The sequence below is a fragment of the Myxocyprinus asiaticus genome, chromosome 33 (assembly GCF_019703515.2).
Source record: "Myxocyprinus asiaticus isolate MX2 ecotype Aquarium Trade chromosome 33, UBuf_Myxa_2, whole genome shotgun sequence".
Taxonomy (NCBI): domain Eukaryota; kingdom Metazoa; phylum Chordata; class Actinopteri; order Cypriniformes; family Catostomidae; genus Myxocyprinus; species Myxocyprinus asiaticus.
The window spans coordinates 29095964-29122898 of record NC_059376.1 but is presented as its reverse complement, the minus strand read 5'-3'; the positions used below and the strand labels follow the sequence as shown (position 1 = coordinate 29122898).

The window sequence follows — 26935 nt, the reverse complement described above, 5'->3', positions numbered from 1 at the left end:
GATCAGTGTTACTATCAGAAATAATTAATAATTATTTCTGTAGTTATTAATCAATATTTAAATTAATTAATTGGATCTAACTCATTAAAACCTCATATGGGGCTCCAGTAAATGTAGTGTGCTACGTTTAGGAGCAAGTTTGGTTATTAGCAATAATTAATAATTATCAAAGATAATTATTAATTATAAAAATCAATAGAACATTGATGAGAATCAATGTTAGCTTTTTTTAATCCTTTAAAATCAACACTTATCAATTGTTAACATCGATGAAACATTAAAATTAACACTAGCTTATTGATCATTCAAATTCAATCAAAGATAATTGTCAATTATCAAAAATCAATGGAATATTAATAAGGATTAACATTGACGGGGCATCACCCTGGAATCAGGGACTAATAACCAAATATTAAAACAGTCTCAATATTAGATTGTTTTCTTAGGAAAATCGACATCCGAAGAATATCGATTTTCGGGAAAAAAAACAATGAATGAAGGTTTGAATCCAAGCACTGACATCCCGTCAGCACGACACAGGCGTATGCAAAACAAACCAAAACACTTCTCTTTGTAATATAAACAAAAGTTTATTTATGCAGTAATATCAATTAATAATTAATACAATGCAGTCAATAAACTTCCGACTTACAACTACAAACTAAACAGTGACATGATTAGATATGGAAATAAAAATAATCCTATAACACATAAGGTGTGTGTGTGACAGTGTGTGTGTGTGTGTGTGTGTGTGTGTGTGTGTGTGTCAGTGACAGCCCGAAAGCTGATTTCGCGATAGCTGGAGATAAAGCAGCCGTGTTCATCACTCAGAGACGCGGTTTTACGAGCGGGGCTCGTAAAAGTCCTGTGTTATTTGACTCTAATGGATGAACTCAGTTGCTGTCTCACCCGCGATGGCGAAAATGCACAACAATCCAATTTGGTTGGACCACAATACAGCAAACAAATTCGTGATAATTAATACCCTGAGTATTAATAATGAGCGGACATGGCGGTCCGTAAACTGTACAAGCAAAAACCTTGAAACACAAGAATAACACGCTATAATATTCTATCTCTGCCCAGACGTAACCTATTACTTGAATCGCATGAGGACACAGGTAGAATGTGTTTTCCTCCGTCCTTTAACTCTGACCCGGTTCCTTGAGGCTCGTGTGATGACGAGAGGCCGTTTCCTCGTGCTGTCGGCGGGCGGTACGGCTGTTGATTCTCGGCGGGCTGGCGGAGAACTCAGAAATGTCGACTTGATTGAAGATGAAAGAGAAATCTTTAATCTCTTCACTTCTGTAGGCCAACGGATGAAGATGCGAATTGCTCGGCGGTCTCCTTCGGATCCGTTAGAGTGTTCGGTTGAACACAGAGTAATCTCAGCTTGCCCAGCGAGATGGAGATTGTATGGCTACAGTTTCAAGTCGGACATTACTTCCTTATGCCACGAGGCTGCACCGGAGAGCAGCAAAAAGCATTCGGTGAAAAGTATTCGGTGAACTAAGTCGCTGGAAGCAACTTTGGAAGCATTTCAGAATTATTTGAAGTCCTGATGATGTCATGTTTGAGGGACGTTCTGTTGTGTGCCTCATCCAATAGGAGTTGAGCGCTTGATCCTTTAGTGAGCAAGGCTTCATGGATTTGTAGTCTGTTTTGGACTCCCTTTGTTTGATTTTGGTGCGATTTTTATCAGTAAAATTTACGACTTAGAAGGAGGGGGCTTGAGGAATGTTTTTATGACTGTTAGGCCTGCCTTTGTCTTCTATCTGAATACATGAGGCCCAACAATCACATGACTAAGGAACCATATGACATGAAACAGGAACTAAACTTTCAAAATAAAAGACATGAAAAACCTGAACAAACACATTTAAACATGACAGTAACTCATTGGAGACATTTTTACACTGGGTAGTACTTTTGAATAAAAACGGATAATTGCAAGGATTCATAAATGGAAATCTTTCTCAGCATTATCAAAAAAAGCATTTTTAAAAATCCTCATTCAGTATTAATGAAAGACTGTTATTGGCCCATCCTGGCCAGCACTAAGAAAAGAAACCTATCACTCCACTCTCTCCTCTTCAGCGGTAGCTGGTGTGTAGTGAGCGTTCTGGCGCACTATGGCTGCTGTCGCATCATCCAGGTGGATGCTGCACACTGGTGGTGGTTGAGGAGAGTGCCCTGTTCACTGTGTGAAGCGCTTTGAGTGTAGTATCAGAAAAGCACTATATAAATGTAACGTTTATTCATTCATTCACCTACGCTATAGGGGATTGCACAATAGATACCAACTTGTACAACGGAGGGGGGACTTTTTGTTTTTTGTCTGATTATGACAGACTCACAGTCTCTCAATTGCAAGGTATCTCATACTAAATTATTTTCAGCATTGATACAAATATATATAAACAAGAACAGGTGCATGATTATGGGGAGGGGGTAAATTCACCCCCTTCACCCCCATCCCCATCCCCAATTATATGCCAATGTACACACAGAACCCTGTCAATGCAGCCTGAAAAATCTACCGTGACCGAACCCCACCCATCTACACTCCTGCATAACCTATCACAAACATTTTTACACAATGTTAGAGATGTGTTTTTAAAATTCTTAATTTGACACGCTATCTTAAAAACACTGTGCGTCTGCATGAGATGCTGAAAAAAACACAGATATGGGGCAGTGGTCAAAGGCATCTGTCTAACACATGTTTACAAAGGAAAACAATTGACAAACAAAACAGATGGACGCAAAGACATATTCGGTTTGAACAGCCCCTTTACATCATCAAACATACTTGCAAAAATGTAAATTTTCAAGAGTAAAACAGATTGGAAAACGTCATGGTTACTGGTGTAACCTCCGTTCCCTTATGGAGGGAACGAGACGTTGGTGTCGATGTAGTGACACTAGGGGTCACCCTTGGGAGCCCGAGACACCTCTGGTCTTTGATAAAAGGCCAATGAAAATTGGCGAGTGGTATTTGCACGCCACTCCCCCGGACATACGGGTATAAAAGGAGCTGGTATGCAACCACTCATTCAGGTTTTCGCTGAGGAGCCGATATAAGGTCCGGCCATTTCAGCGGGTAGTTCAGCGTTGTGGCAGGAGGGACCAACATCTCGTTCCCTCCATCAGGGAACGGAGGTTACACCAGTAACTATGACGTTCCCTATCTGTCACTCACTCCACATTGGTGTCGATGTAGTGACAGTAAGGGTCCCTATACAAAACGCCACAAGGCTGAACTGTGTTACGTGAACTGGCAGTGTGTGGTGGGCAGACTTGCTGTGTGCCTCATAGCCAGCACACCAGGTCGACACGTAACCTCCCCCAACACAGTTATGAGTGTCGAACGGCCCTTTTTGGGGACAAGTCGACTACCCAAAGATAGAGACAGGCTTAACCCAGTTGTGGCCTCTTTTCCCCTTCTCTTTTTCCATTCCCTAAAAAAGAAGGGGGATTATCCGACTGTGCTGCCAGGTCTAGTCGGGGGGTGTCCCTCCCAAGGGGAGGACACCGCGGAGACCACACCTCGCCCCAAGAGAGGGGGGGATATTTAAGTGGAAGAATACGTCACATGGTCTTTCCAACCATGTGGAGAGCCTTCAAGGTAGATCCTGCCCAATGGGGGAGGAGTTACTACAAACATGGAGACTGGGGCAGAGGAGCTCTGCCCAAGGAAGACGCAGTTTGCCAGAAGGGAAATGAATTAGCGGAAGATATAGATTGCATGGGGTTAGCCTTACAGGGAACCGCCACATGCGGAGCACCTACCCCAGAACCGGGCTCTTAGTTAGCGCGTGTACTGGGCCGGCAGCGAGTCTCTCCGAAAACTCGACTGCCACAGGGCTCGGAGGAAGTCAACCAGGGAACAAATTTTGTGAACACTACTGGGAATTAATGGTGCATGTCTTCAGCTCAAAAGGAGGTGGAAGGCGGTACGTGCAAGCGATACACCCGGCTGTCTATCCCGGGCTTATCCGCTTGTGTTGCGTGCCACTACCTGGGATGAAACCAGTTCCACCCAGAGGTTGTAGAACCTTGCAAAGGTGTTGGGTGTTGCCCAGCCCACTGCTCTGCAAATGTCTGTTAGAGAGGCACCTCTGGCCAAGGCCCAAGAAGCTGCTAAACCATGTGTAGAATGGGCTCATAGCCCTACCGGGGGCGGCATGTTTTGGGCAAGATATGCCATAGTTATGGTGTCAACGAGCCAGTGGGCGATCCTCTGCTTGGAGACAGCGCTTCCTTTCCTCTGTGCACCAAAAGCAGACAAAGAGCTGCTCAGAGATTCTAAAGCTCTGCGTGCAATCCAAATAGATGCGTAAAGCGCGCACCAGACACAGCAATGACAGGGCTGGGTCTGCCTCCTCCTGGGGCAGCACTTGCAGGTTCACCACCTAGTCCCTAAAGGGGTGGTGGGAACCTTGGGCACATAGCCCGGTCAGGGACCGAACTCCAGGCACGTTTCGCTGACAGAGAACGCTTGCAGGTCACCTACCCTCTTGATGGAAGTGAGCACAGTTAGGAGGGCAGTCTTCAAGGAGAGTAAGCTCGGCTGACTGCAAAGGCTCAAAGGGGGCTCTCTGTAGACCCTGAAGAACTACAGAGGTCCGATGAGGGAATGAGGTGTGGCCTGGAGGGATTCAGCCTCCTGGCGCCTCTTAGGAACCTGATGATCAGGTCGTGCTTCCTTAAGGACTTACTGTCGACTGCGTCGTGGTGTGCTGCTATGGCAGCAACATACACCTTCAAGGTGGAAGGGGACAGCCTCCCTTCCAACCTCTCTTGCAGGAAGGAAAGCACTGATCTGACTGCGCATCTCTGGGGTCTTCCCGACAGGAAGAACACCTCTTAGCGAACAGACGCCACTTAAAGGCATACAGGCGCCTCGTAGAGGGAGCCCTAACCTGAGTGATCGTGTCTACCACTGCAGGTGGGAGACAGCTTAGGTCTTCCGTGTCCCGTCCAGGGGCCAGACGTGGAGATTCCAGAGGTCTGGGCGCAGGTGCCGGATGGTGCCCCTTCCCTGAGAGAGAAGGTCCTTCCTCAGGGGAATTCGCCAGGGGGGAGCTGTCGCGAGGAGCGTGAGGTCTGAGCACCACGTCTGGGCGGGCCAGTAGGGTGCTACCAGGATGACCTGCTCCTCGTCCTCCCTGACCATGCACAGGGCCTGTGCAAGCAGGCTCACTGGGGGAAACGATATTTGCGAATGCCAGGGGGCTAGCTGTGTGCCAGCGCATCTATGCCGAGGGAGGCCTCGGTCAGGGCGTACCAGAGCGGGCAGTGGGGAGAATTCTTGGGAGGCGAACAGGTGCACCTGTGCTTGTCAAATCGACTCCAAATCAGCTGGACCACCTGAGGGTGGAGTCTCCACTCTCCCCTGAGGGTAACCTGTTGTGACGGCGCGTCCGCCGTAGTGTTGAGGTTGCCTGGGATGTGAGTGGCTTGCAGCAACTTGAGGTGACATACAACGAGAGCGCAAACCACCTTGGCGGTTGACATATGCTACCGTTGTCGTGTTGTCTGTCTGAACCAACATGTGCTTGCCCTGGATCAACGGCCGAAACCTCCGCAGGGCGAGCAGAATTGCCAACAACTCGAGGCAGTTGATGTGCCAATGCAGTCACGGACCCGTCCAGAGGCCAGCGGCTGCGTGCCCGTTGAAAACGGCACCCCAGCCCGTTTTGGAGGCATCTGTTGTGACCACGACGCACCTGGGGACCAGTTCTAGAGGAACACCTGCCCGTAGGAACGAGAGGTCGGTCCAAGGGCTTAAAAGGCAGTGACAGACCAACGTGATGGCCACGCGGTGTGTCCTGTGGTGCCATGGCTGTCTCGGGACTCAAGTCTGGAGCCAGTGCTGAAGCGGCCTCATATGCATCAACCCGAGCGGGGTGGCCACCGCCGAGGATGCCATATGCCCCAGGAACCTCTGAAGAAGTTTCAGTGGAACCGCTGTTCCCTGTTTGAACGCCTTCAAACAGGCCAGCACCGACTGGGTGCGCTCGTTCGTAAGGCGCGCCGTCAAGGAGACTAGTCCAACTCCAAACCGAGAAAAGAGATGCTCTGAACCGGGAGGAGCTTGCTCTTTTCCCAGTTGACCCGAAGCCCTAGTCGGCTGAGGTGTGAGAGCACCAGGTCCCTGTGTGCGCACAACACGTCTCGAGAGTGAGCTAGGATTAGCCAGTTGTCGAGATAGTTGAGAATGCGAATGCCCACCTCCCTTAATGGGGCAAGGGCAGCCTCGGCGACCTTCGTAAAGACGTGAGGAGACAGGGACAGGCCGAAAGGGAGGACTTTGTACTGATACGCCTGACCCTCGAACGCGAACCGCAGGAAGGGTCTGTGTCGAGGAAGGATCGAGGCATGGAAGTACGCATCCTTCAGGTCTATCGCTGCGAACCAATCTTGATGCCGGACGCTCGCCAGAATGCGTTTTTGCGTCAGCATCTTGAACGGGAGTCTGTGTAAAGCCTAGTTCAGAACTCACAGGTCCAAGATTGGCCTCAACCCACCGCCTTTTTTTGGTACGATGAAGTAGTGGCTGAAAAAACCCTTCTTCATCTCGGCTGGAGGGACAGGTTCTATCACGCCCTTCCGTAGGAGGGTAGGGATCTCCGTGCAAGGTAGCAGCGTTTTCGTCTTTCACCAAGGTGAAGTGGACACCACTGAACCTGGGTGGATGCCCGGCGAAGTGAATCGCGCAGCTGAGTCGGACGGTCCGGATCAGCCCTTGTGACGGATTGAAAGCGCAAGCCATGCGTCCAAGTTCCGCGCAAGGGGGACCAAAGGGACAACGTCATCAGATGTACCGGCAGGTGGGGCGGAGCTCGAGGTGCCACACCACATCGTGGCCGTGCTAAGTCTAAGGACATCGAAGCACTTACCTGGCTCCTTGTGACCACCCCCAGAACAGCCTGGGACAGGGGAGGAAGAGGCCTGTCCTCGTGACCCGTGGAGACTGTCACATCGGGGGTGGATTTGTGCCACAGCTGGGCGCTCAGGGGTGGGAGACCGCCGCTGGAGCACCAAATCTGCCAAATGGAGTGGTGGATGGTGGTCGTGATGTCGGCCGTACACACCGGATACGTGACCCAGGGAACAAGGAAACCGCTCTTGCTGAGCTCTTGAGTACTGCAGCCACTTGGGCATGCAGTGCAATTAAATGGAGAAGGTAACAAAAAGATGAAGATCTGCTTACCAGCTCCAGAGCAGCGGGTTTCGTTGTCCCTGGGTCACCCGTCTCAAGGGCGCTTTGAAGCCTTTCACGGGATGCCGGCTAGCATCCATCTACTGCTCTACCATCGAGAACTGCTAGGCAATGTCCTCGACGGTGTCGCCGAATAGGCCTGCCTGGGAAATGGGGGCAGCAAGGAATCGTGTCTTGTCGGCCTCACCCATCTCGACCAGGTTGAGCCAAAGGTGGCGCTCCTGGACCACTAGTGTGGCCATCGTCCACCCAGGAGACCGCGCCGTGACCTCCGTCGCTCGGAGAGCGAGGACGGTCACCGAGCACAGTTCCTGCATCAATCCCGGGGCGGAACTACCCTCGTGCATTTCCTTTAGCGCCTTGGCGGACTTGCAGGAGAGCCATGGCGTACAGGGCGGAAGTGGCTTGTCCAGCGGCACCGTAGGCCTTGGCCGTCAGAGACGATGTAAACCTACAGGCCTTGGACGGGGGCTTTGGGCACCGGCGCCAGGTGGCGGCGCTTTGCGGGCATAGGAGCGCCTTTATCCACCGGGGGATTGCCAAATAGCCCTTGGCCACCCCACCATCGAGGGTAGTGAGGGCGGGGAAGCTGAAAAGATCGGGACTGGGCAGTAAAAAGTGCCTCCCGCGACATTGTCAGCTCTTCATGCACTTCCGGGAAGAAAGGAACGGGGGCGGGGCGTGGCTTTGAGCGGCGCTGTGAGCCCAGGAACCAATCACAGAGCCGCGAGGGTTCAGGGAAGAGTGGTGAAATCCACTCTAACCGACGCTCGCGGCTGCCCGGGAAAGCATGTCGTCATCTCCGCGTCAGCCTGTGACTGGGCAGTCGACCCCGAATGGAGGATCCCAGCTGAGGCTTCCGAATGGACGAGCCCGCTCTCCGATGCTGCGCTCGAGAGCTCATCACTTTCGCGGGCTCCGAATAAGAGGTCGAACTCGCCGTGAGACGAGCCGGCGGACTCACCCGGAAGCCCGATCGGGGCAGACAAGTGTGCTGGGGAATGGGAGGTCCGCGGGGGGATACCCGGCGGAGGCGGTCCCATTGGGGTCCCCAAATCGCCCCCAGTGCTAGCCGCGCTGGCCTCATACCCATTGGTAAAAGGACCGAGGCGGGAGCCTCTGGGGTGGCTCGCTTTCTTACGAAGGCGAGCCACGACCGCAACGTTGACATGGACATATTCTCGCAATGAGAACATGACCATGCACGAACGCTGTCTCCGTGTGAGCAGTGCCCAGACTCGAAAGACAGTGATCGTGACCGTTAGAAGGCGAGAGATAACGAGCACAACCAGGAATAACACACAATCGGAAAAGCATCTTTAAAAAGACGCGTCTTTAAAAAGACGTTCCATGTGTGCGCTCTTTTAGAGAAATATATACTCTTTTAGAGGGGAAAAATGCTCTTTCAGAAAATATACTCTCTAGTTTTTCTGCCGAATCGCCCAGGGGCGTTCTCTGCAGGACACCAGTGCAGAGGGGGGAGAAGCCGCTGAAATGCGGCGTCAGATCCAGCAGAGGTGAATGAACAGTAGTATTCAGCTCAATGAGCATGACCGTTCGGCTCCGAAGAGAAAATCTGAATGAGTGGTTGCATACCAGCTCCTTTTATACCCATATGTCCGGGGGAGTGGCATGCAAATACCACTCGCCAATTTTCATTGGCCTTTTATCAAAGACCAGAGGTGTCTCGGGCTCCCAAGAGTGACCCCTAGTGTCACTACATCGACAACAACGTCGAGTGAGTGACAGATAGGGAACAGATTGTACCACCCAAACTCACGGTATTGGTTGAGTTAATGTCGCTATGTTGGGCTGGTCAGTATGTTCAAACAAATAATGTTTCGATAGTGCCATAGTGTTTACACTTTTCAAGGGTATCAACCTACAGATGGCTTAATTACAGTTGTCTTTGCATATTAAACTGGGATTGCACACATCACCTTTAATATAAAGGAGGAGAAAGAAATGTGGGAGAGAATAAAAAACATTAAAGAGCATGAGTAGGCTTGGAGGAATGAGGGAGGGAGAAAGGAGACAGAAAAATAAGAGATGGAAAGTAAGAGTAGTCAAGACACTGTGCCCTCTTCATTGTATAATGGATAATAAACCCTCTATGTTACATCATTCCAAATAATTTGTTGCATCAAACACAAAGCATTTGTAACCTTTAAGTCCTGAGCCCTGGGTATAAAAGTTTCTCTGGTTCTGTGCTCTGGTATGGGTAAATGAAACCAATAGACAATATGAGGAGATGGGCCAAAGAACTTTAGATGAAACCTATGAGCAAGAAAGATGGGATACACTGTAAAAAAAAAAAATTGTATCAGGGTAATGTGCTTCATGTTGTACCATCTAAAATTAACTTTTAAATTTAAGTGAAAATATGTAGTATGACTGAATCAACCTGACTACATTGGGTTTCACTAACTTAAGTCATTTATAAGGGTTAGATCAAGTAGAACATTTCACGGGAGCTGGACACCATACTGGCCCTTATACAAGGGTTTATGTGCTACCCTGTGAAGGCACAAAATGGTTGACAGGCAGAAAGTCTTCTGACTGGCTAAACAAACGATCTGACCACAGCCTGCGGACATCTTTTTCACTGCTGTTTACTGAGTCTAAGGTGAAATTTCATGCCACATAAACTTGGCTTGACATAGACTTGAACTCTCAACCAAAGTTACATACAAACAATACCTGACAATGGCAAACATGAGGCTTAAATACATGGACAAGGGTAACAAGACAAACAAGTTAACCAATGAAAAGACAGAACTGATAACAAGATAACTAGACAATAAACCAATGAAAACAAGACACATGAACATGGAGGGAAACATGAAATCACATGACAAGGGAACCACATGACTTGAACAGGAACTATATTTTCAAAATAAAAGACATGAAAAACATGAATCAACAGAATGAACATGACACATCTTTAAGGTAACAGTTGCCTGTTACAAATTTTTAAAGTGTTAAAACCAGTAGAGCCTGATCATTGTCTTTCAGTCTTTCAGCAGATAACATATTTTCCATTTTATTTTTAACCTCTTCTTTTAACTTGTTTGTGTCCAGAAATGTGTTATTTTAGTACTTTCATTTAAAAATGCAAAGCGTATTATTATGATAATGGATGAGAAAACTATAATGAGAATACAGAACTAATTTATATTCCCACTGAGTCTCTGTTTGTGCTGCTGTTAAATCTAAGCAACTAAGCACAAATCTTACGCAAGCTTGCAAACATAGTGACCATTATCCGTAATTAATATCCAAAAGGGAGACAATTTATTCCTGTTGTGTCTTGTAGTTTTAATTAATTACATTCATTGCTTCTTTCTTTCTTTATTTATTTGTTTGTTTGTTTTTACACCTGGCATAATTTAATGTATTACACAGTCACTTAAATCCATGAAAAACAGGTTGTGAATTAGGGCAAATATTCTGTGTGTCTTACTGTTGTTAGGCTGTGAATTCAAATAGTTTACTTTGAAAATCTAAGTTTGAATTTTATGTGTTAAATCACAACGCAAAATCTAAATGTGCTGCACTATGCTGAACTGACCTGAATCATAGACAATGCATTATAAGTAAAGAGGGGTTGTTAAGAAATATGTACTCTGCTACCCTTTCTTCTGCAACCGTTAATTTAGCCCTCATTAATATCACAACAGTTTCTGTGAATTTAAATGATGGTGTAGTCACCTAATATCATCAAAAACTAGGGGACTGCTATCATTAATGGCACATCTTCTTTGATACATCCCCTTAAGTAAATGTTCTTGGCAGGAATTACATTCTCATGGAACACATTAGCAGAGAAAGTGTGAGTCTGGGCCCCCCCAAGCCCCACCCAATGGGACCAAAGGACCTTATTAGTGAGGTAATATCTGTCAGGTGAAAGGCCAACCCAAGGTCCTGACCCAGTTCAGTCAAACCAGATCCCTCAAGTCCATTTTTAATAACAAGGGAGAGAGATGTGAAGAGAGGCTAGAAGAGAGGGATAAATGGAGAGCAAGGGCCCTCTCCTAGTGTGCTTGAAGAATCCATCTGATTCATGAACAGAGGAAGCAGCATGCTGAACAAGCTCTGAGTAATTGTGCTCTTAAGTATAGGTAAATGGAAGTGTGCTTTAGATGAAAGACAGTTTATTCTTCTTTGGAATGATTGTTGTCAAAATTCCTCATGAAATGTGATGATTTCCAACCCATGCCTTGCTATTTTGATTGGCAGCCAGAAGTGTGGTACTGTCCGAGGTTCTGAAGAGAAACCAGATGCTTTTACAATTTTCTTTCTCTCACTGATGTTCATATTATTCTTTTAATCACAGATATAGTGTATAACTAATTCCTTCTGACAGTTCAGCAAACACAATATTAACTCAATAGGGTTACTTATGTGTAGACTGGTAACATCTGGGTTACTGGTGTAACCCCTGTTCCCTGATGGAGGGAACGAGACGTTGTGTCGATGTAGTGACACTAGGGGTTCGATCTTGAGAGCCCCAATCACCTTTGCTTAAAATAGAAAAGGCCAACGAGAATTGGTGAGTGGAATTTGCATGCAACTCTCTGCCACGGACATACGGGTATAAAAGGAGATGGCGTGCACCACTCATTCAGATTTATGCTGAGGAGCCGATAGAGAGTCTCGGCCATGCCAGTGAGCTGCGACCCACAACGTTCTCATGGGCATGTTCTCGCAATGAGAACATAACCAAGCACTCGAGACAGATTTCATGGCTATTTGGAGGGGAGAGATAACAGCCACATCCAGCAGCACAAAGGCGAAAGGTCATCTTTAGAAAGATGTCAATCGTTTGTGTGAGCTCTTTTAGTAGAAAATATACTCTTTTAGATATATACTCTTTTAGCACCTGTAGACTCGGCTGCCGAAGTGGCCAGTGGAAGCACAACACTTGACCGTGCGAGGGTGACCGCTGATATGCACTGTAAATCCAGCAACGTAAGCGTAGGTGATAGCACGAACACAACACATGCACTCGGCTCCAAAGAAAAAATCTGAATGAGTGGTGCATGCCATCTCCTTTTATACCCATATGTCGGGGGCGGAGAGTGGCATGCAAATTCCACTCGCCAATTGTTATTGGCCTTTTCTGTTTTAAGCAAAGGTGATTGGGGCTCTCAAGATCGAACCCCTAGTGTCACTACATCGACACAACGTCGAGTGAGTGACAGACAGGGAACAAACTTTTTCCCTGATGCTAGTTAAATAATAATAATAATAATAATAATAATAATAAGAAGAAGAAGAAGAAGAAGAAGAAGAAGAAAAAGTAGAAGAAGAAAATAACATAAAAGATGAAATATCAAAATTCTTCAAAAATCAAAAACAGGAGACATGGTCTGTAAATGGAACATCCAAAACGCCTCTCATTGTAATAACTTCCTTTGTCTTATTGTTCCTATACTGCTGCTAAACAATGAAAGACAATTGTTCTAGAGACATTTTTGTTTATCTGAGGTGTTAAAAAAAAACATATTTTAGTTTAAAACACATTTGTCAAGTTCATAGAAATACAATCTTTGAGTCCATCTTGGTTTTACACATTTTTAGAAAAAAATAAATAAAAAAATAAACATTGATTGCGTTTTCTATCAAAATAATTACATAAAAATACAAAATGGTAAAAATGTAAAAACAAACAAACAAACAAAAAAAAACATTTAAAACATGAGTGTGTATACAACTTAACCAATAATAAAAAATAAAAAACTTTTTTTTTTTTTTTTTTAAACTTATCAAGGTAAGTCAGGAATATCAATAAGTTTTCTCAGGGTTAAACCAAATGACTAGAACAAAATGTGTCTTTTCATAAAAATGTCAATATATTGATATTAAAATGATTTGACAAAATAATAAATCTATTAATTATTATTATTATTTTTTTTTTAACTTCACAAACAATTTTGATGGTCTAAAGGGTTTTCTATGTTTTATGTTCTTTGCCACATGACAACAGAATGGCAACCTATATGTTGGTTACACCACATAACTTTGATTTGGTGGACAAAAGTTAAAAAAAAAAAAAAAAAAAACTGTGAAAATTTTTTAAGACATAATAATAAAATATGATTTTGCCTACGCATGCTAACATTCCTTTTTCAAGAATTTCATTAAGGAGTACACCATATTAAAAAAATAATAATACTTTAAGTATTATTATTACATAGTATTACAAAATGACTTTGAACTCAGTAAGTGAAAACATTTTCATAGAAGATGTGTATTCAAGTAATTGTTTTGTGTAAATTGCATTTGTAATGTATTTTTTAATAACTTAATAGATCTGGGCAAACAATAGCATCATGGCATTGTCCCAAATATACGGTTGTGCTCAAAAGTTTGCATACCCTTGGAGAATTGGAAATATATGTACCATTTTTAAAGAAAACATGAGTGAGCAGGCAAAACACATTTATTTCTTATGGGATTCATATTCAACTGGAGGTTATAACAGAATGGCACAATCATAAAACAAAACATGACAACAAAGAAAAAAATGAAATGACCCCTGTTCAAAAGTCTGCATACCCTTAGTTCTTAATACTGTGTATTGCCCCCTTCAGCATCAATGACAGCATGCAGTTTTTTGTAATAATTGTCCATGAGGCCCCAAATTCTTGCAGGTGGTATTGCTGTCCATTCGTCTTGGCAAAATGCCTCCAGGTCACGCAAAGTCTTAGGTCATCTTGCATGAACCACACGTTTGAGATCTCCCCAGAGTGGCTCAATGATATTAAGGTCAGGAGACTGTGATGGCCATTCCAGAACCTTCACCTTTTTCTGCTGTAACCACTGGAGGGTCAACTTGGCCTTGTGCTTAGGGTCATTGTCGTGCTGGAAATTCCAAGAGCGTCCCATGCGCAGCTTTCGTGCAGAAGAATGCAAATTGTCTGCCAGTATTTTCTGATAACATGCTGCATTCATCTTGCCATCAATTTTCACAAGATTCCCCGTGCCTTTAGAGCTCACACACCCCCAAAACATTAGTGAGCCACCACCATGCTTCACAGTGGGGATGGTATTCTTTTCACTATAGGCCTTGTTGACCCCTCTCCAAACATAGCACTTATGTTTGTGACCATAAAGCTTTATTTTGGTCTCGTCACTCCAAATTACAGTGTGCCAGAAGCTGTGAGGCGTGTCAAGGTGTTGTCAGGCATATTGTAACTGGGATTTTTTGTGGCATTGGTGCAGTAAAGGCTTCTTTCTGGCAACTCGACCATGCAGCTCATTTTTGTTCAGGTATCGTCGTATTGTGCTCCTTGAAACAACCACACCGTCTTTTCCCAGAGCAGCCTGTATTTCTCCTGAGGTTACCTGTGGGTTTTTCTTTGTATCCCGAACAATTCTTCTGGCAGTTGTGGCTGAAATCTTTCTTGGTTTACCTGACTTTGGCTTGGTATCAAGAGATCCCCGAATGTTCCACTTCTTAATAAGTGGTTGAACAGTACTGACTGGCATTTTCAAGGCTTTGGTTATCTTTTTATATCCTTTTCCATCTTTATAAAGTTCCATTACCTTTTTATGCAGGTCTTTTGACAGTTCTTTTCTGCTCCACATGGCTCAGTATCTAGCCTGCTCAGTGCATCCACGTGAGAGCTAACAAACTCATTGATTATTTAGACACAGACACTAATTGCAATTTAAAAAGCCACAGGTGTGGGAAATTAACCTTTAATTGCCATTTAAACCTGTGTGTGTGTCACCTTGTGTGTCTGTAACAAGGCCAAACAAGGGTATGTAAACTTTTGATCAGGGCCATTTGGGTGATTTCTGTTATCATTATGATTTGAAAAGGAGCCAAACAACTATGTGATAATAAATGGCTTCATATGATCACTATCCTTAAATAAAAGACAGTTTTTATGCATGATCAGTCATATTTTCAAAATCAATGCCAAAATTTCACAATTTCTGCCAGGTTATGCAAACTTTTGAGCACAACTGTAAATGAAACATTTTTACTATATTCTAAAAATTCAGAAAGTTTTATTTTAAGGCATAAAAGTTTGTCTGTAATCATTCTAGTTAACTTTATGTAAAAATACAAGAAGTCTATGGCATGTTTTTATTTGGACAGCTAGGTGAACATAAGTGGGTAACCAAATGTCCACACAAAGATAGTAAACTCTGAAATCACCTATTTTGTGGGGACCATTGAGGAAAACAGCTTAATAAGCATAGTAAATGATTACTTAATAAAAAAAAAAAAAATTAAAAAAAAATCCAGTAAGTTTTTTATGAGGATTAGGTTTAGAGGAAGAGGATAGGAAGTATCACTAGCTTAATATAAAAACAAGAGAAGTCAATGGAAAGTCACCACCAAGATAGAAAAAGAAAAACATGTGTATATGTGTGCTAACTAAATATGCATCGCCTTAGCACATGGTTGGGGTTATTAATCCCATAAAATTAGCCCTCGACCATGACCAATTTTGTTAAAGGACAGTAAAGATTACAGATATCCCTTGATGAGGCATGAGAGTTCAAAGTCTTTGAAAACAACATTGAAGAGCGTTTTTAGCATCTAGCTGTTAGGGTGGAATCACACATCTAATTAATATTGGAGTTCAATTTATGAGAATTTAATGAGCCACAGAGTAGAACGAAGCCTAAAGTGAAAATCACTAGACTGGAAAATGGTGTTGGAAATAAGGACGTTACAAAGGTAAAGAACTTGTGTAAATCTTGTTGAGTTGGTATCCTCTCGCTGTGATGTGATCGTGGAGAATAAAAACAATCACTCTGATTAAGGTGCTTCAATTTAGCTGATTTCTCTCTTTCTTTTTTCCTTTCTTTCTTTCTCTGCTCTCCAGTTCCGTGGTTGTTTGGAGACCTGGGGGATGTAGAATGTGTATCCTCTTCATCCTTGTCCATATTACATTGGATCTATCTCTGTGTGCACCAGTAGGCCAGGGGCTCATGCTCAAACTACTGCCCAGAACAGTGCCCTACCGGCAACCACACCCTCTGCCCATTCGGGAAATGCTCAATGGCCAGCACTTGAGGACTCGGGGCTCCTTGCATCATGTTTTCCCCCCTCCTTTGCAATTACAGCTGGGGGGCACCAAATTATGGGGGCAAAGGAACCGCAGGTCTCTCCAGAAACAACAACTTTGTGCAGAGTGCAAATTGACCCCCTCTGATAAAGGGAAATCAACTGCATTACCAGAGGGGAGTAAATCTGATTTAAATCTGCATTTATCTCGCTCAAGGAGGCAGCTGAAAGGGGATGCCTATGACTCCCTGGAGGGGAGGACCACCACAGTTGCAGGATTTATTGACTGGGGCCCCACAGGGGCCGATGAGGGAATTGAGGAGGATGCAAGGGTGACTCCAAACACCACAGTCACCTTATTACCTCCCTCCACTACCACAGTTAGTGTAACTAGCACTACCACGTGGAGCCCCCAAAGGACGCATGCAGTGATTTCAACCACGCATCCTAAGAGGCACAGCACCACACAGCCAAGCGCTAACTCCAGAGTGACTGCCAAATCACCAAAACCTTTTGGGGACACACCAGGTAAGAGAGAAATCTGAAGGATTACTGTCATACATGTCTTGATTTAGCTTTTGTATTCAAATCTGTTTTATGGTTCTTCACTGGTTTAGAAACTATAGGGGTATAGTCAGTTTAGGCATTTTACTGATCAGATAGCTATCTGTTCATGAAAAGTACAAGTGTCAATGCCCTCAAAGATGTATTTGAGGCAAACAGCAATCCGATCCTGACTCGACCAAGTGTGAGTGCATCTGATTGTTTAGGCCACATACGTAAAACATTACTCCTCCCAAATGGAACTATGTTCAAATAAAATGTGGTATATAACAGCTGTTGCCTTTTTTACAGCAATCATCAAAGCAAATTTAGCCTCCTCTGATTGTTATGGGCCACATAAAGTGCAGCAATGTTTTGTTGCACAGCATTCGCATCATCATGAAATTTAACTTCATTATATTTGCGTATACTGTACATATGCAGTAATACTAGATCAGATTTATATTCATTTGGCAGAAACACATATACAGTATGTGTAAAAGTGTAAATGAAATGTGCACATCCAATCGGATAGCAATTTTATCAATCAAGACACATGAAGTGGCTAAGTGTAAATAGGCCCTAAATCAGTTTAAGCTTGATCATATATTTACATTTCAGAGGAGGTAAAAGTTGAAGTGTGTAATTTCTTTGACACTAGTGTCTCATACGGAATTGAGAAAATAAAAATTTTCAAACAGATTTTGGAATTTGCTCTCTGTCTTCCATTGGTCGAACAAACAGATGGCCCAACAGATAGTAGAGATAGTAGCTTTGGTTGAGCCCATGTTGCTGTGTCGGGCTGGACGGACCATTTTAATAAACAGAGGAATGTTTGAAAGTGCCACAAAGCCACAGTCTTTGCAGTTTTTGGGGAAATCAACCTATGAATTGTTTACGTACAGTTGCCTCTGCATATTAAGCTGGGATAGAAGAAATTATTTTAACATTGAAAAAATTACACATCAGTTTTAAGCAAGCAAAGATATTTTTTAGGAATTTGGACGTCAGTTGGTTTAAGGTCATGCATGAACATGGTGCAGAGATTTTTGGCACTCGTACCTCAGTGCAGTGCATCAAACATACTGTGTGGGCTTGTCTTATAAATGCTGAGGGTGGAATACATTCCCAAAGCTGTACTTGGCACACAACTTGCAGAGAAGAAGAAGGTGGGTGAAATGTCGAGGAGCCAAGAGCATGCATCTAGCTACTGTTTTGGTTAAAATATTGCTATTAAATTAATACAGTTTTCGAAAACTGTTGCTCTGTTCAACATTTAAACGCAAACAGGGAACAAAAAGAGCCTGCTGGTGCATAATAGCTGTGTGGTATGTGTAAACCTCATTCCCCTGGCCTCAAGAGGCACATTAGCGACTGACGCTAGAGGCTGTAGCCTTTAGCCTCCTCATTAGTGTGCACACCATCCATGCCAGCTGATGCTGGTATGGATCCAGCTCGGAGCAGGTCGAGCAGGACCGGTTATAGTGGTGCCGTTACCAGGAAGGGAGTGAAGTTTAGGGGGTGAGTGTAATGGGAGCCAGCTGGTTCGTGATAGCTGTGTGGGATGCGGGTCGAGCAGGACTGGTTACGCTGGCATTGAAAGTTTGTCAGATTGCTCAGTCTAATCGGCTAATGGGCTAGTTGAGAGAAGCATCAGGCTGCTGGATGGTGTTGAAGTGGAGATATGCCATCTTTATGGACTAATGTACTGTTATATTTATGATCATTATCTGCATTTCATAATCTACTGTATATCATTAACATGACAGTGTAAACTGCATATGTTCTGCACTGTAAAAAATGTATGTAATTTTAACGGTAAAAGACTGTAAAAATGCTAGAGTAAAAAACCCTTAATTGGTAAATGTGTAATTACCTTAAAATACACGGTATAAAATTGTAATATATTTAAAAAGACAATACATGCATTTTTATGGAAAAATTGTGTAAAAATGTAATTTTTTAGATGTAAAAAGTCAGATTTTCCCATATAATTAACAGTAAAAATGTATATCATGTTTAACAAGGGAGTACATGTACTTTTTACGGTAAATTATTGTTAAAATTACAGTAAAAAGCAATAATTGGGTGTTTTCAGAATTCCCTGTGTGACCCATAACATTTAATTATATTTTATGGGAATAGTTATGTTTCTACTTATTTTTTATATCAGTTATGTACTTTGGGGTGTTCTGTGTTATATTTGATGTAGATTAATAAATGTTTATTGTATTATTTTAATTTCATATGTGTTACCCTGGTGGTGTTAAGTGTTTGTGTGAGTGACACTGAGCACTGTCGCTACATGGTTATTGGTTATTGCTCCTGGAAGGGCCACTATTGATGAACTTCATGTCATCATGCCCTTCTGTAATTACTACAGTGATTAACAATACATTATAAAGTAAAAAGCAGATTTTTACAGTTTCAGAAGGTTAATATCAAGTTTATCATTTAATAATATAAATTATGATAATGCACTGTAAATATACAGGCATCAAAATTACATCCTGTAAAGGCTGAAACGTGGTTACCGTATTTTTTACAGTGAATTGCTGGCAACCACAGCTGCCAGTTTTTTACCGTAAATTTAACAGGATTTTTTTTTTACAGTGTGGACAGAGTAGATTACAAATAACAACCTCAGTATCTGAAGAATATTATATTCTCTGTGCTAGAAGGATGATATTTAACATTAGCTTTCATATTAGCCACCAGGCTGCAGTATGTCGTGGTTGGTATTGCAAAGTGTTAGGCTAGTCATCCATTTCATTCAATGCCCTCTGGGTAGATCAACTATTGTGCTCCAAAAATCTGTGCAAAACGGGGGACTGTCTTGACACTGTCTACAAATTGGTTTGACTCTACCTGTGTATGCTGTGCACTGAGGTCTGTTATAGTCTGCAAACTGGGCAAAAGTTTAAAACCCAATCAGGTTTAACACAAGAGGTTTATGGTAATATACAGACATATTATATACTGTAAAATACGACTAACATTACACTCAACTCGGACTCTAACTACATATCCATCCAAGGATTTTTTGCGAAAAAAGTTTTAGTGCATCAAAATAAAGCTGATGGAAACGCAAATTATCGCTAAAATTTCACAAGCATCGACATAATATTATTCCGTTTAACTCTAGCGCATAAACTCTATGTCGATACTTCAAATGTCACGAAAACTGGTTTGGAAACACTTTTTCTCGAGAAAATTGCCATTAACGCAAAAAAGTTGTGTCACATGACAGAGTTTTCCCCAATCGTTAGCCTGTGTTAATCATGACGATAAGGTATACATCCTTGAAAGCCAATTTACTGTACATGATTATAGATTGATCTTTACGGCATATAGATCTGATGCTGCAAACATGACACTTCCAGGAGTGCCAGAACAAATATCTCATATCATGCAAGTGCACGGAGAACAAATTAATGGCCACTCTTTGTGATTAATTTAATCGTGGTAGCCATCCGTGTTTTATTAAAGTTGCTTTTACACACCATTCAAAATAATAGACGGCAGTCATGGAATTAGCCCACAATACAAAAAAATATAATTTCTGTGCACAAAGATGTTTTAAATTAAAAATAAATACACAATACTAGGAGAAAAACATCAGTGTGCTTTTTTGGAACACTAACATAGCCGATTCTATAAAATTATTGTTTAGCTTACTTTTGAAAAAATGCCAGCAAAATTCCCTGTATTAAATTAAATAAATTACCAAACGAAAAAAGCATTAAATAAAAAATTACCAAACGAAAAAAGCATTCAATTAAAAAAAAAAAAAATACCAAACGAAAAAAAATATATTTTTAGACCTATTGTAACGAATGAGGCTGGTATCCCTTCAGCCAACCACCAGAGGGAGCCCTCTCCTGAATACTGACACTGAACCGTTTTCTTCTATGGTGACTTCCTGTTTGAACCATATAAATAGCCATGCTTTTCCATTGTGACTTTGTGAAGTATTGTCAGTATTATTGCCTTATCAAACATTATTCTCATTGCCTACTTGTTATGACCATTGTGCCTGTTTTACTGGATTACCAATTTTGGATTACTGTTTTGCTCTGTTTGCCTGGTTGGACTGATTACCTGTTAACAACTACTTTGCCTGCTTCAACGATTATGTCTCTGCCTTGTGTTTTGGATTTGTATGCTGATTGTAAATAAACTTCCTGCATTTGGATTCTGCCTTCGCCTCCATGTCGAGTCCCTCACAGAATACTTTGCCACCCATGAATCCAGCGTACGTTTCTCAGCTCCAGGCTGCATTCACTTACCAGAGCAAACTTCTCAAGCGTTACCAGGAACAACTGAACAACCTAAGAGCTGCAAATGAGAACCTCACCCACTATATCAGTTCTCTTCCATCGCCACAAGCTACACCGGTAAGATTCGCTCTTCCTGATAAATCTGATGGCTCGCCAGATAAATGTAAGGGGTTTTTACGTCAATGTAAAATATATTTCTCCAATCAACAAGAGTCATTCAGTCAGGAATCCAAGAAATGTGCATGTATGATGACGTTACTTACTGAAAAAGCACTAGACTGGGCCTCAGCTTTAGGGAGAGTGATAGTCCGCTTCAAATGTCATTTGATTACTTTGCTTCCCAGATCCATGAAGTGTTTGAATACCCAGAGGGAGGTAAATATGTCTCTGTTCAGCTGCTTCATGTACTCCAGGGTGAACGTTCTACAGCTGACTTTGCCATACACTTCAGGACATTAGTGGCCCAAAGTGGTTGGAATGAGATCGAACTCAAGACTGTGTTCAGAGAGGGACTGAACTACAATCTGCAGGCCGAACTCGCATGCAAGGGTGAGGATTCAACATTCAATGAATTCATTTAATTGGCTGTAAGGATTTGATAATTTACTACACAACTCACCACGCTCAAAGATGAGTTCCAAGTCACAAACATTGGTCCATAGTCAAGTCCAGGCATGCTCCAACGCCCCTGAACCTATGCAGATCGCCTATACCAGAGTTTCTGATGAAGAACGTGATCATCGTCATAAGGAGCAACAGTGTTACTATTGTGGTGAGAGGAATCATCGAAACTCTGCATGCCCTCACAAAGGCAAGAAATATCCAGCTGTTGGAACTAATGTGAGTACCAAGAACATTTCATCTCCCACACACCACAGTTTCCCTTCCCACTGAACTCTCCTTTAAGCTGAAATGTGTTACAGCACTCGTCGAGTCAGGGGCTGCTGTGAATTTTATTCACCAAGAACTAGTACAAGAACTCCATATCCCTTCAGTACCTTGTATACCCACCATTAACATCGCTGCTGTGAATAATGCACCTATAGAAACAGGCATCACTCACCAAACTTTTCCAGTTACATTACGGATTGGATTATTTCACACAGAGATCATCTCTATGTCATCAACTCACCCAAGCATCTTCTCATCCTGGGTCATCCATGGCTGTCTATCCATGATCCCATCATCTCCTGGAACCAGGGTGAGTTAAAAAAATGGTCAGATTATTGTCAGTCAAACTGTCATGTCACTGTCACCATGCCATTTTTAACTACTAGCATTGAAAGTCCTGAGAACCAAGCTCAAATCCAGGTCCCCTGGGAATATTCTGAATTCGCCGAGGTATTCAGCAAAACCAAGGCAACCCAACTACCCCCTCATCGTCCATGGGACTGCACTGTGGAGTTGCTTCCCAACATGGCACCCCCTAGGAGCAAAGCCTGTCCATTGTCAAGACCTGAAACCATGGCTATGGAGATTTACGTTGAGGAGGCTTTAGCTTCAGGGTTCATTTGTCCTTCCACCTCACCAGCTGTAGCAGGCTTCTTCGTTGAGAAGAACTATGGAGGGCTCTGTCCATGCATTGACTACCAAGGATTGAACACAGTGACAATCAAGTACAGGTACCCACTCCTTGTACCGTCTGCCCTAGAACAACTACGTGAATCACGCATCTACACAAAACTGGATTTGAGAAGTGCTTATAACCTGATTCGTAGTAGAGAGGGAGACGAGTGGAAAACCGCATTTATCACCACTAGGGGGCACTATGAATACCAGGTGATGCCTTATGGCCTGGCCAATGCACCAGCTGTGTTCCAGTTGTTCATCAACGAGATCTTCAGAGACCTCCTCAACAGATGTGTCATCGCCTACACTGACGACATCCTCATATACTCCCATGATAAAGCACAACACAAAAACTTTAAAATGGTCCTCTCCCACCTTCTGAAACAACTCTACATGAAAGCAGAAAAGTGTGAGTTCCACACTACCCATACAACATTCCTAGGGTATATCATCAGTCATAAAGGAGTTGAGATGGAGTGGCCAAGACCCACCACTGTTAAGGAGCTACATCGTTTCCTGGGTTTTGCGAACTTCTACAGGAGGTTTATCCACAACTACAGTCTCATATCTGCCCCTTTAACGTCATTGCTCAAGGGAAAACCATCCAGGCTTCCGTGGAATGACTCTGCTCAAAAAGCCTTCACCCTCAAGACAAGTTTAACGACTGCCCCCATTCTCAAGCACCCAGATCCTAACCAACAGTTCATTGCGGAAGTGGATGCCTCAGACTGCGGCGTAGGGGCGGTTCTCTCTCAACGCCATGGTAACTCTGGTAAACTTTATCCTTGTGCTTTCTTTTCCCGTAAACTGAACTCAGCTATAAGGAACTATGGTGTTGGAAATAAGGAGCTACTCTCCGTGAAGGCTGCGCTAGAAGAGTGGTGCCACTGGCTTGAACGTTCTGTCCATCCATTCAAAGTAATCACCGAACATAAGAACCTCTAATACATCAAGGGAGCAAAACGTCTGAATCCACGACAAGCCAATGGTCACTCTTCACAAGGTTTCATTTCACAGTCACCTACCGCCCTGGCAGTAAGAACTGCAAAACTGATGCTCTTTCCCATCATCATGATCCTCTTCACAACACCCCTCAAAATGAATCCATACTACCACCTTCTGTTATCATTGCACTCATAAGCTGGGACATCATGGAAGAAATCCAAAGAGCCCAACAAACAGACCCTGCACAACCAGAATGCACTCCTACAAAACCGTATGCAGACTAATCCCCATGAAAGGTCTACCCACTGCCATGGAAACTGCTAACGTTTGAAAGGTCTACCCACTGCCATGGAAACCGCTAACGTTCTTTTTGACCAAGTTTTCAGGATCTATGTTCTGCCAGAAGACATAGTGTCTGACCGGGGACCACAGTTCACTTCCAGAGTCTGGCAGGCATTCTGTAAATAGCTAGACATCAATGTCAGCCTCACATCTGGTTATCATCCTCGGGCAAACGGACAGGTGGAGAGGCTAAACCAGGAAATTGGCAGATATCTCAGGTCTTACTGCAGTCAAGAACAACAGAGGTGGAGCATTCTCCCATGGGCTCTATATGCCCAGAACTCCCTCACGCCCTCATCTACAGGACTTACCCCCTTCCAATGTGTGCTGGGCTACCAACCTCCTATGTTCCCTTGGTTGGGGAAGTGGCAGCTCAGTGGTTAAGGCTCTGGGTTACTGATCAGAAAGTCGGGGGTTCAAGCCCCAGCACCGCCAAAATGCCACTGTTGGGCCCTTGAGCAAGGCCCTTGACCCTAACTGCTCCAGGGGTGCTGTATCATGGCTGACCCTGCACTCTGACCCCTGAGCTTGCAGCTGGGATATGTGAAAAAAAGAATTTCACTGTATATGTGCAAACGTATAATGTGTGATAAATAATTAATTATAATAAATTGGGTGAACCCACTACGGTGCCAGCAGTGGATGATTGGGTCAGCTGGAGCGAGCAGGTGTGGGACAGTACGCATGTCAGATTGCAGCAGGCCATCCGGGCCCAACAGATCCAAGCTGATTGGAGGCATCCCCACCCTGACTATCAACCTGGCCAGAGAGTCTGACTATCAACACAGGACCTCAGGTTGTGGCTACCCTGCAGGATTCCAGGTATGTTGGTCCATTTCAAAATTGTCAGAGCTACCTGCTAACTACTGCATCTCTCCTTCCTTTACATGTGTCATTGTTGAAACCTGTCCACCCGACATCTGGCCCCGGAACCACGGATCCTGAGCCGCCTCCTCCATTGGAGATCGATGGATCACCTGCTTACATGGTCAGAGAGATCATAGTCTCACGTCATCGAGGGGGCCAGATGCAGTACCTGGTGGACTTGGAAGGTTATGGACCAGAGAGATCATGGGTAGCCACGAAGGACCTACTTCCAAGCGTACCCGAATCGTCCTGCACAACGACCAAGAAGAACACCCGGAGATGTTCATGGGGGGTTCAGTAACGAATGAGGCTGGTATCCCTTCAGCCAACCGCCAGAGGGAGCCCTCTTCCGAATACTGACACTGAACCATTTTCTTCCTGTTTGAACCATATAAATAGCCATGCTTTTCCAGTGTGACTGAAGTATTGCCAGTTTCACTGCCTTACCAAGCATTATTCTCATTGCCTGTTTCATTGCATTCTTGTTATGAACATTGTGCCTGCTTTACTAGATTACCGATTTTGGATTTCTGTTGCTCTGTTTGCCTGGTTGGACTGATTACCTGTTAATAACTACTTTGCCTGCTTCAACGATTACATCTCTGCCTTGTGTTTTGGATTTGTATGCTGATTGTAAATAAACTTCCTGCATTTGGATTCTACCTTCACCTCCATGTCGAGTCCCTCACACATATATGCCTTTTCTTTACACAAACTTAAATTAGCCTTACCCTGTTCTGTAGACAAAAAAAGTCAGCTGAATGACTCTCAGAATGTTCTACACTTTTCAAGACTGTAAACTATCAGAACTATTTGTCCAATGCTGAGTTCACTTTCAGAAAACGAGCTTTTGAAACTTTAAATCTTTTAAACCTCTTTACCTCGGATTGCATTTGCTGAGCTTCTTCAGAAAATGTAAATTGCATTATGACATTAAAATGTATTTTAGATGACAATCAAGTTCAGTTGGTCATTAAGAGTTTCTGGACAAATATGCAGGACATAATGCAGTTGTGATGGCAATGCTTTAGATGATTGTTCAAAATAACCTATTGAATATCAGGAATGTATTATATGTAAATCCTGATATTACACTTTTTTTTTTTTTTTTTTTTTTTTATTAATAGCTGTGCACACAGCATATATACATCGATGGATGGGCCTTATACTAAGACTGAAAGTTTCCCCCCACTACTTGGTGCAGGTTTCCAGGTTGCCAGCTTGACAACTTATTCGACAAAGTGTTTGTTTTAGGCATGACGTCATCACACACACCAAGGCCATTTGAATGGAAACGGGCAGAAGACAGCAAATTTCGCAAAATTTGTTTTATGCATTTTCACTTTGTCTAACAAAATAGTGTGAAAAGTGGATGGAAACTAGGCTACTGATGACTGCAGGAATCAAATGTCTTCCAATCAAATGTCGCAGCCTCATTAAACAGAAATTATTAGCTAAATTAAGTCTATCTGGAGTGACGACAACGGTGTCATTACATCTAAAGGCCAATGCAAGGCTTCCCTTAATCTCTAAAGTGCTGTTCCAATTACCCCCTCCTCATTTCCTCTTCATTTCATCTGATCTTTATAAGAGCTCAGTGAATGCAAGATAGCAAAGGCAGTAAACTGACCACTCACAATCGAGGTAGTGTCTCACATTCTTAGAGCACTGTTATATTATTCATGTGCAGTAAGCAGTTTAATCTAATATTTGCCACTAAATTAATTTGACTGTTTTTTTTTTTTTGCTCCTGTGTGGAAGTGTAATTGGTTAATCTTGACAATGCTGTGATGTTTTTGCATAGTTTAATGATCTGGTGAATAGGAGAAATACCAGTGTTAATTGTAGTTTTAATACAACTGAGGCATGAAAATTGAATAATTTGTTTGCTGCACAGTCCATAGCTCTCTTCTAAGTGGTATTTTGCCATAAAGGAAAAAACAAAATGTTGGAAAGTCACTCGTCATTGACTCCAACAAATAACAAGCAACATCAGAATATTAAAATCTGAGCAGTAAAATATTTGAATGACAGTCAATCGTGCCCTGCAGATGGAAAAATATATAGCTGATAAGGAAATTCCTTGATAATGATTAGGAAATGTTAACCAGATGGCTTACATTTACTCTG

General features: G+C 43.2%; 1 protein-coding gene across 1 annotated transcript in view; it reads left to right on the top strand.

The window, feature by feature from the left end:
- The window catches only part of LOC127424663 (adherens junction-associated protein 1-like), an 88225-nt gene that overhangs the window by 33932 nt on the left and 27358 nt on the right, over positions 1–26935 (top strand). Inside the window, exon 2 of the mRNA XM_051670022.1 lies at positions 16078–16787. Within this exon, the coding sequence (XP_051525982.1) occupies positions 16078–16787 (710 nt within the window). The remainder of the gene's footprint in view (positions 1–16077; positions 16788–26935) is intronic.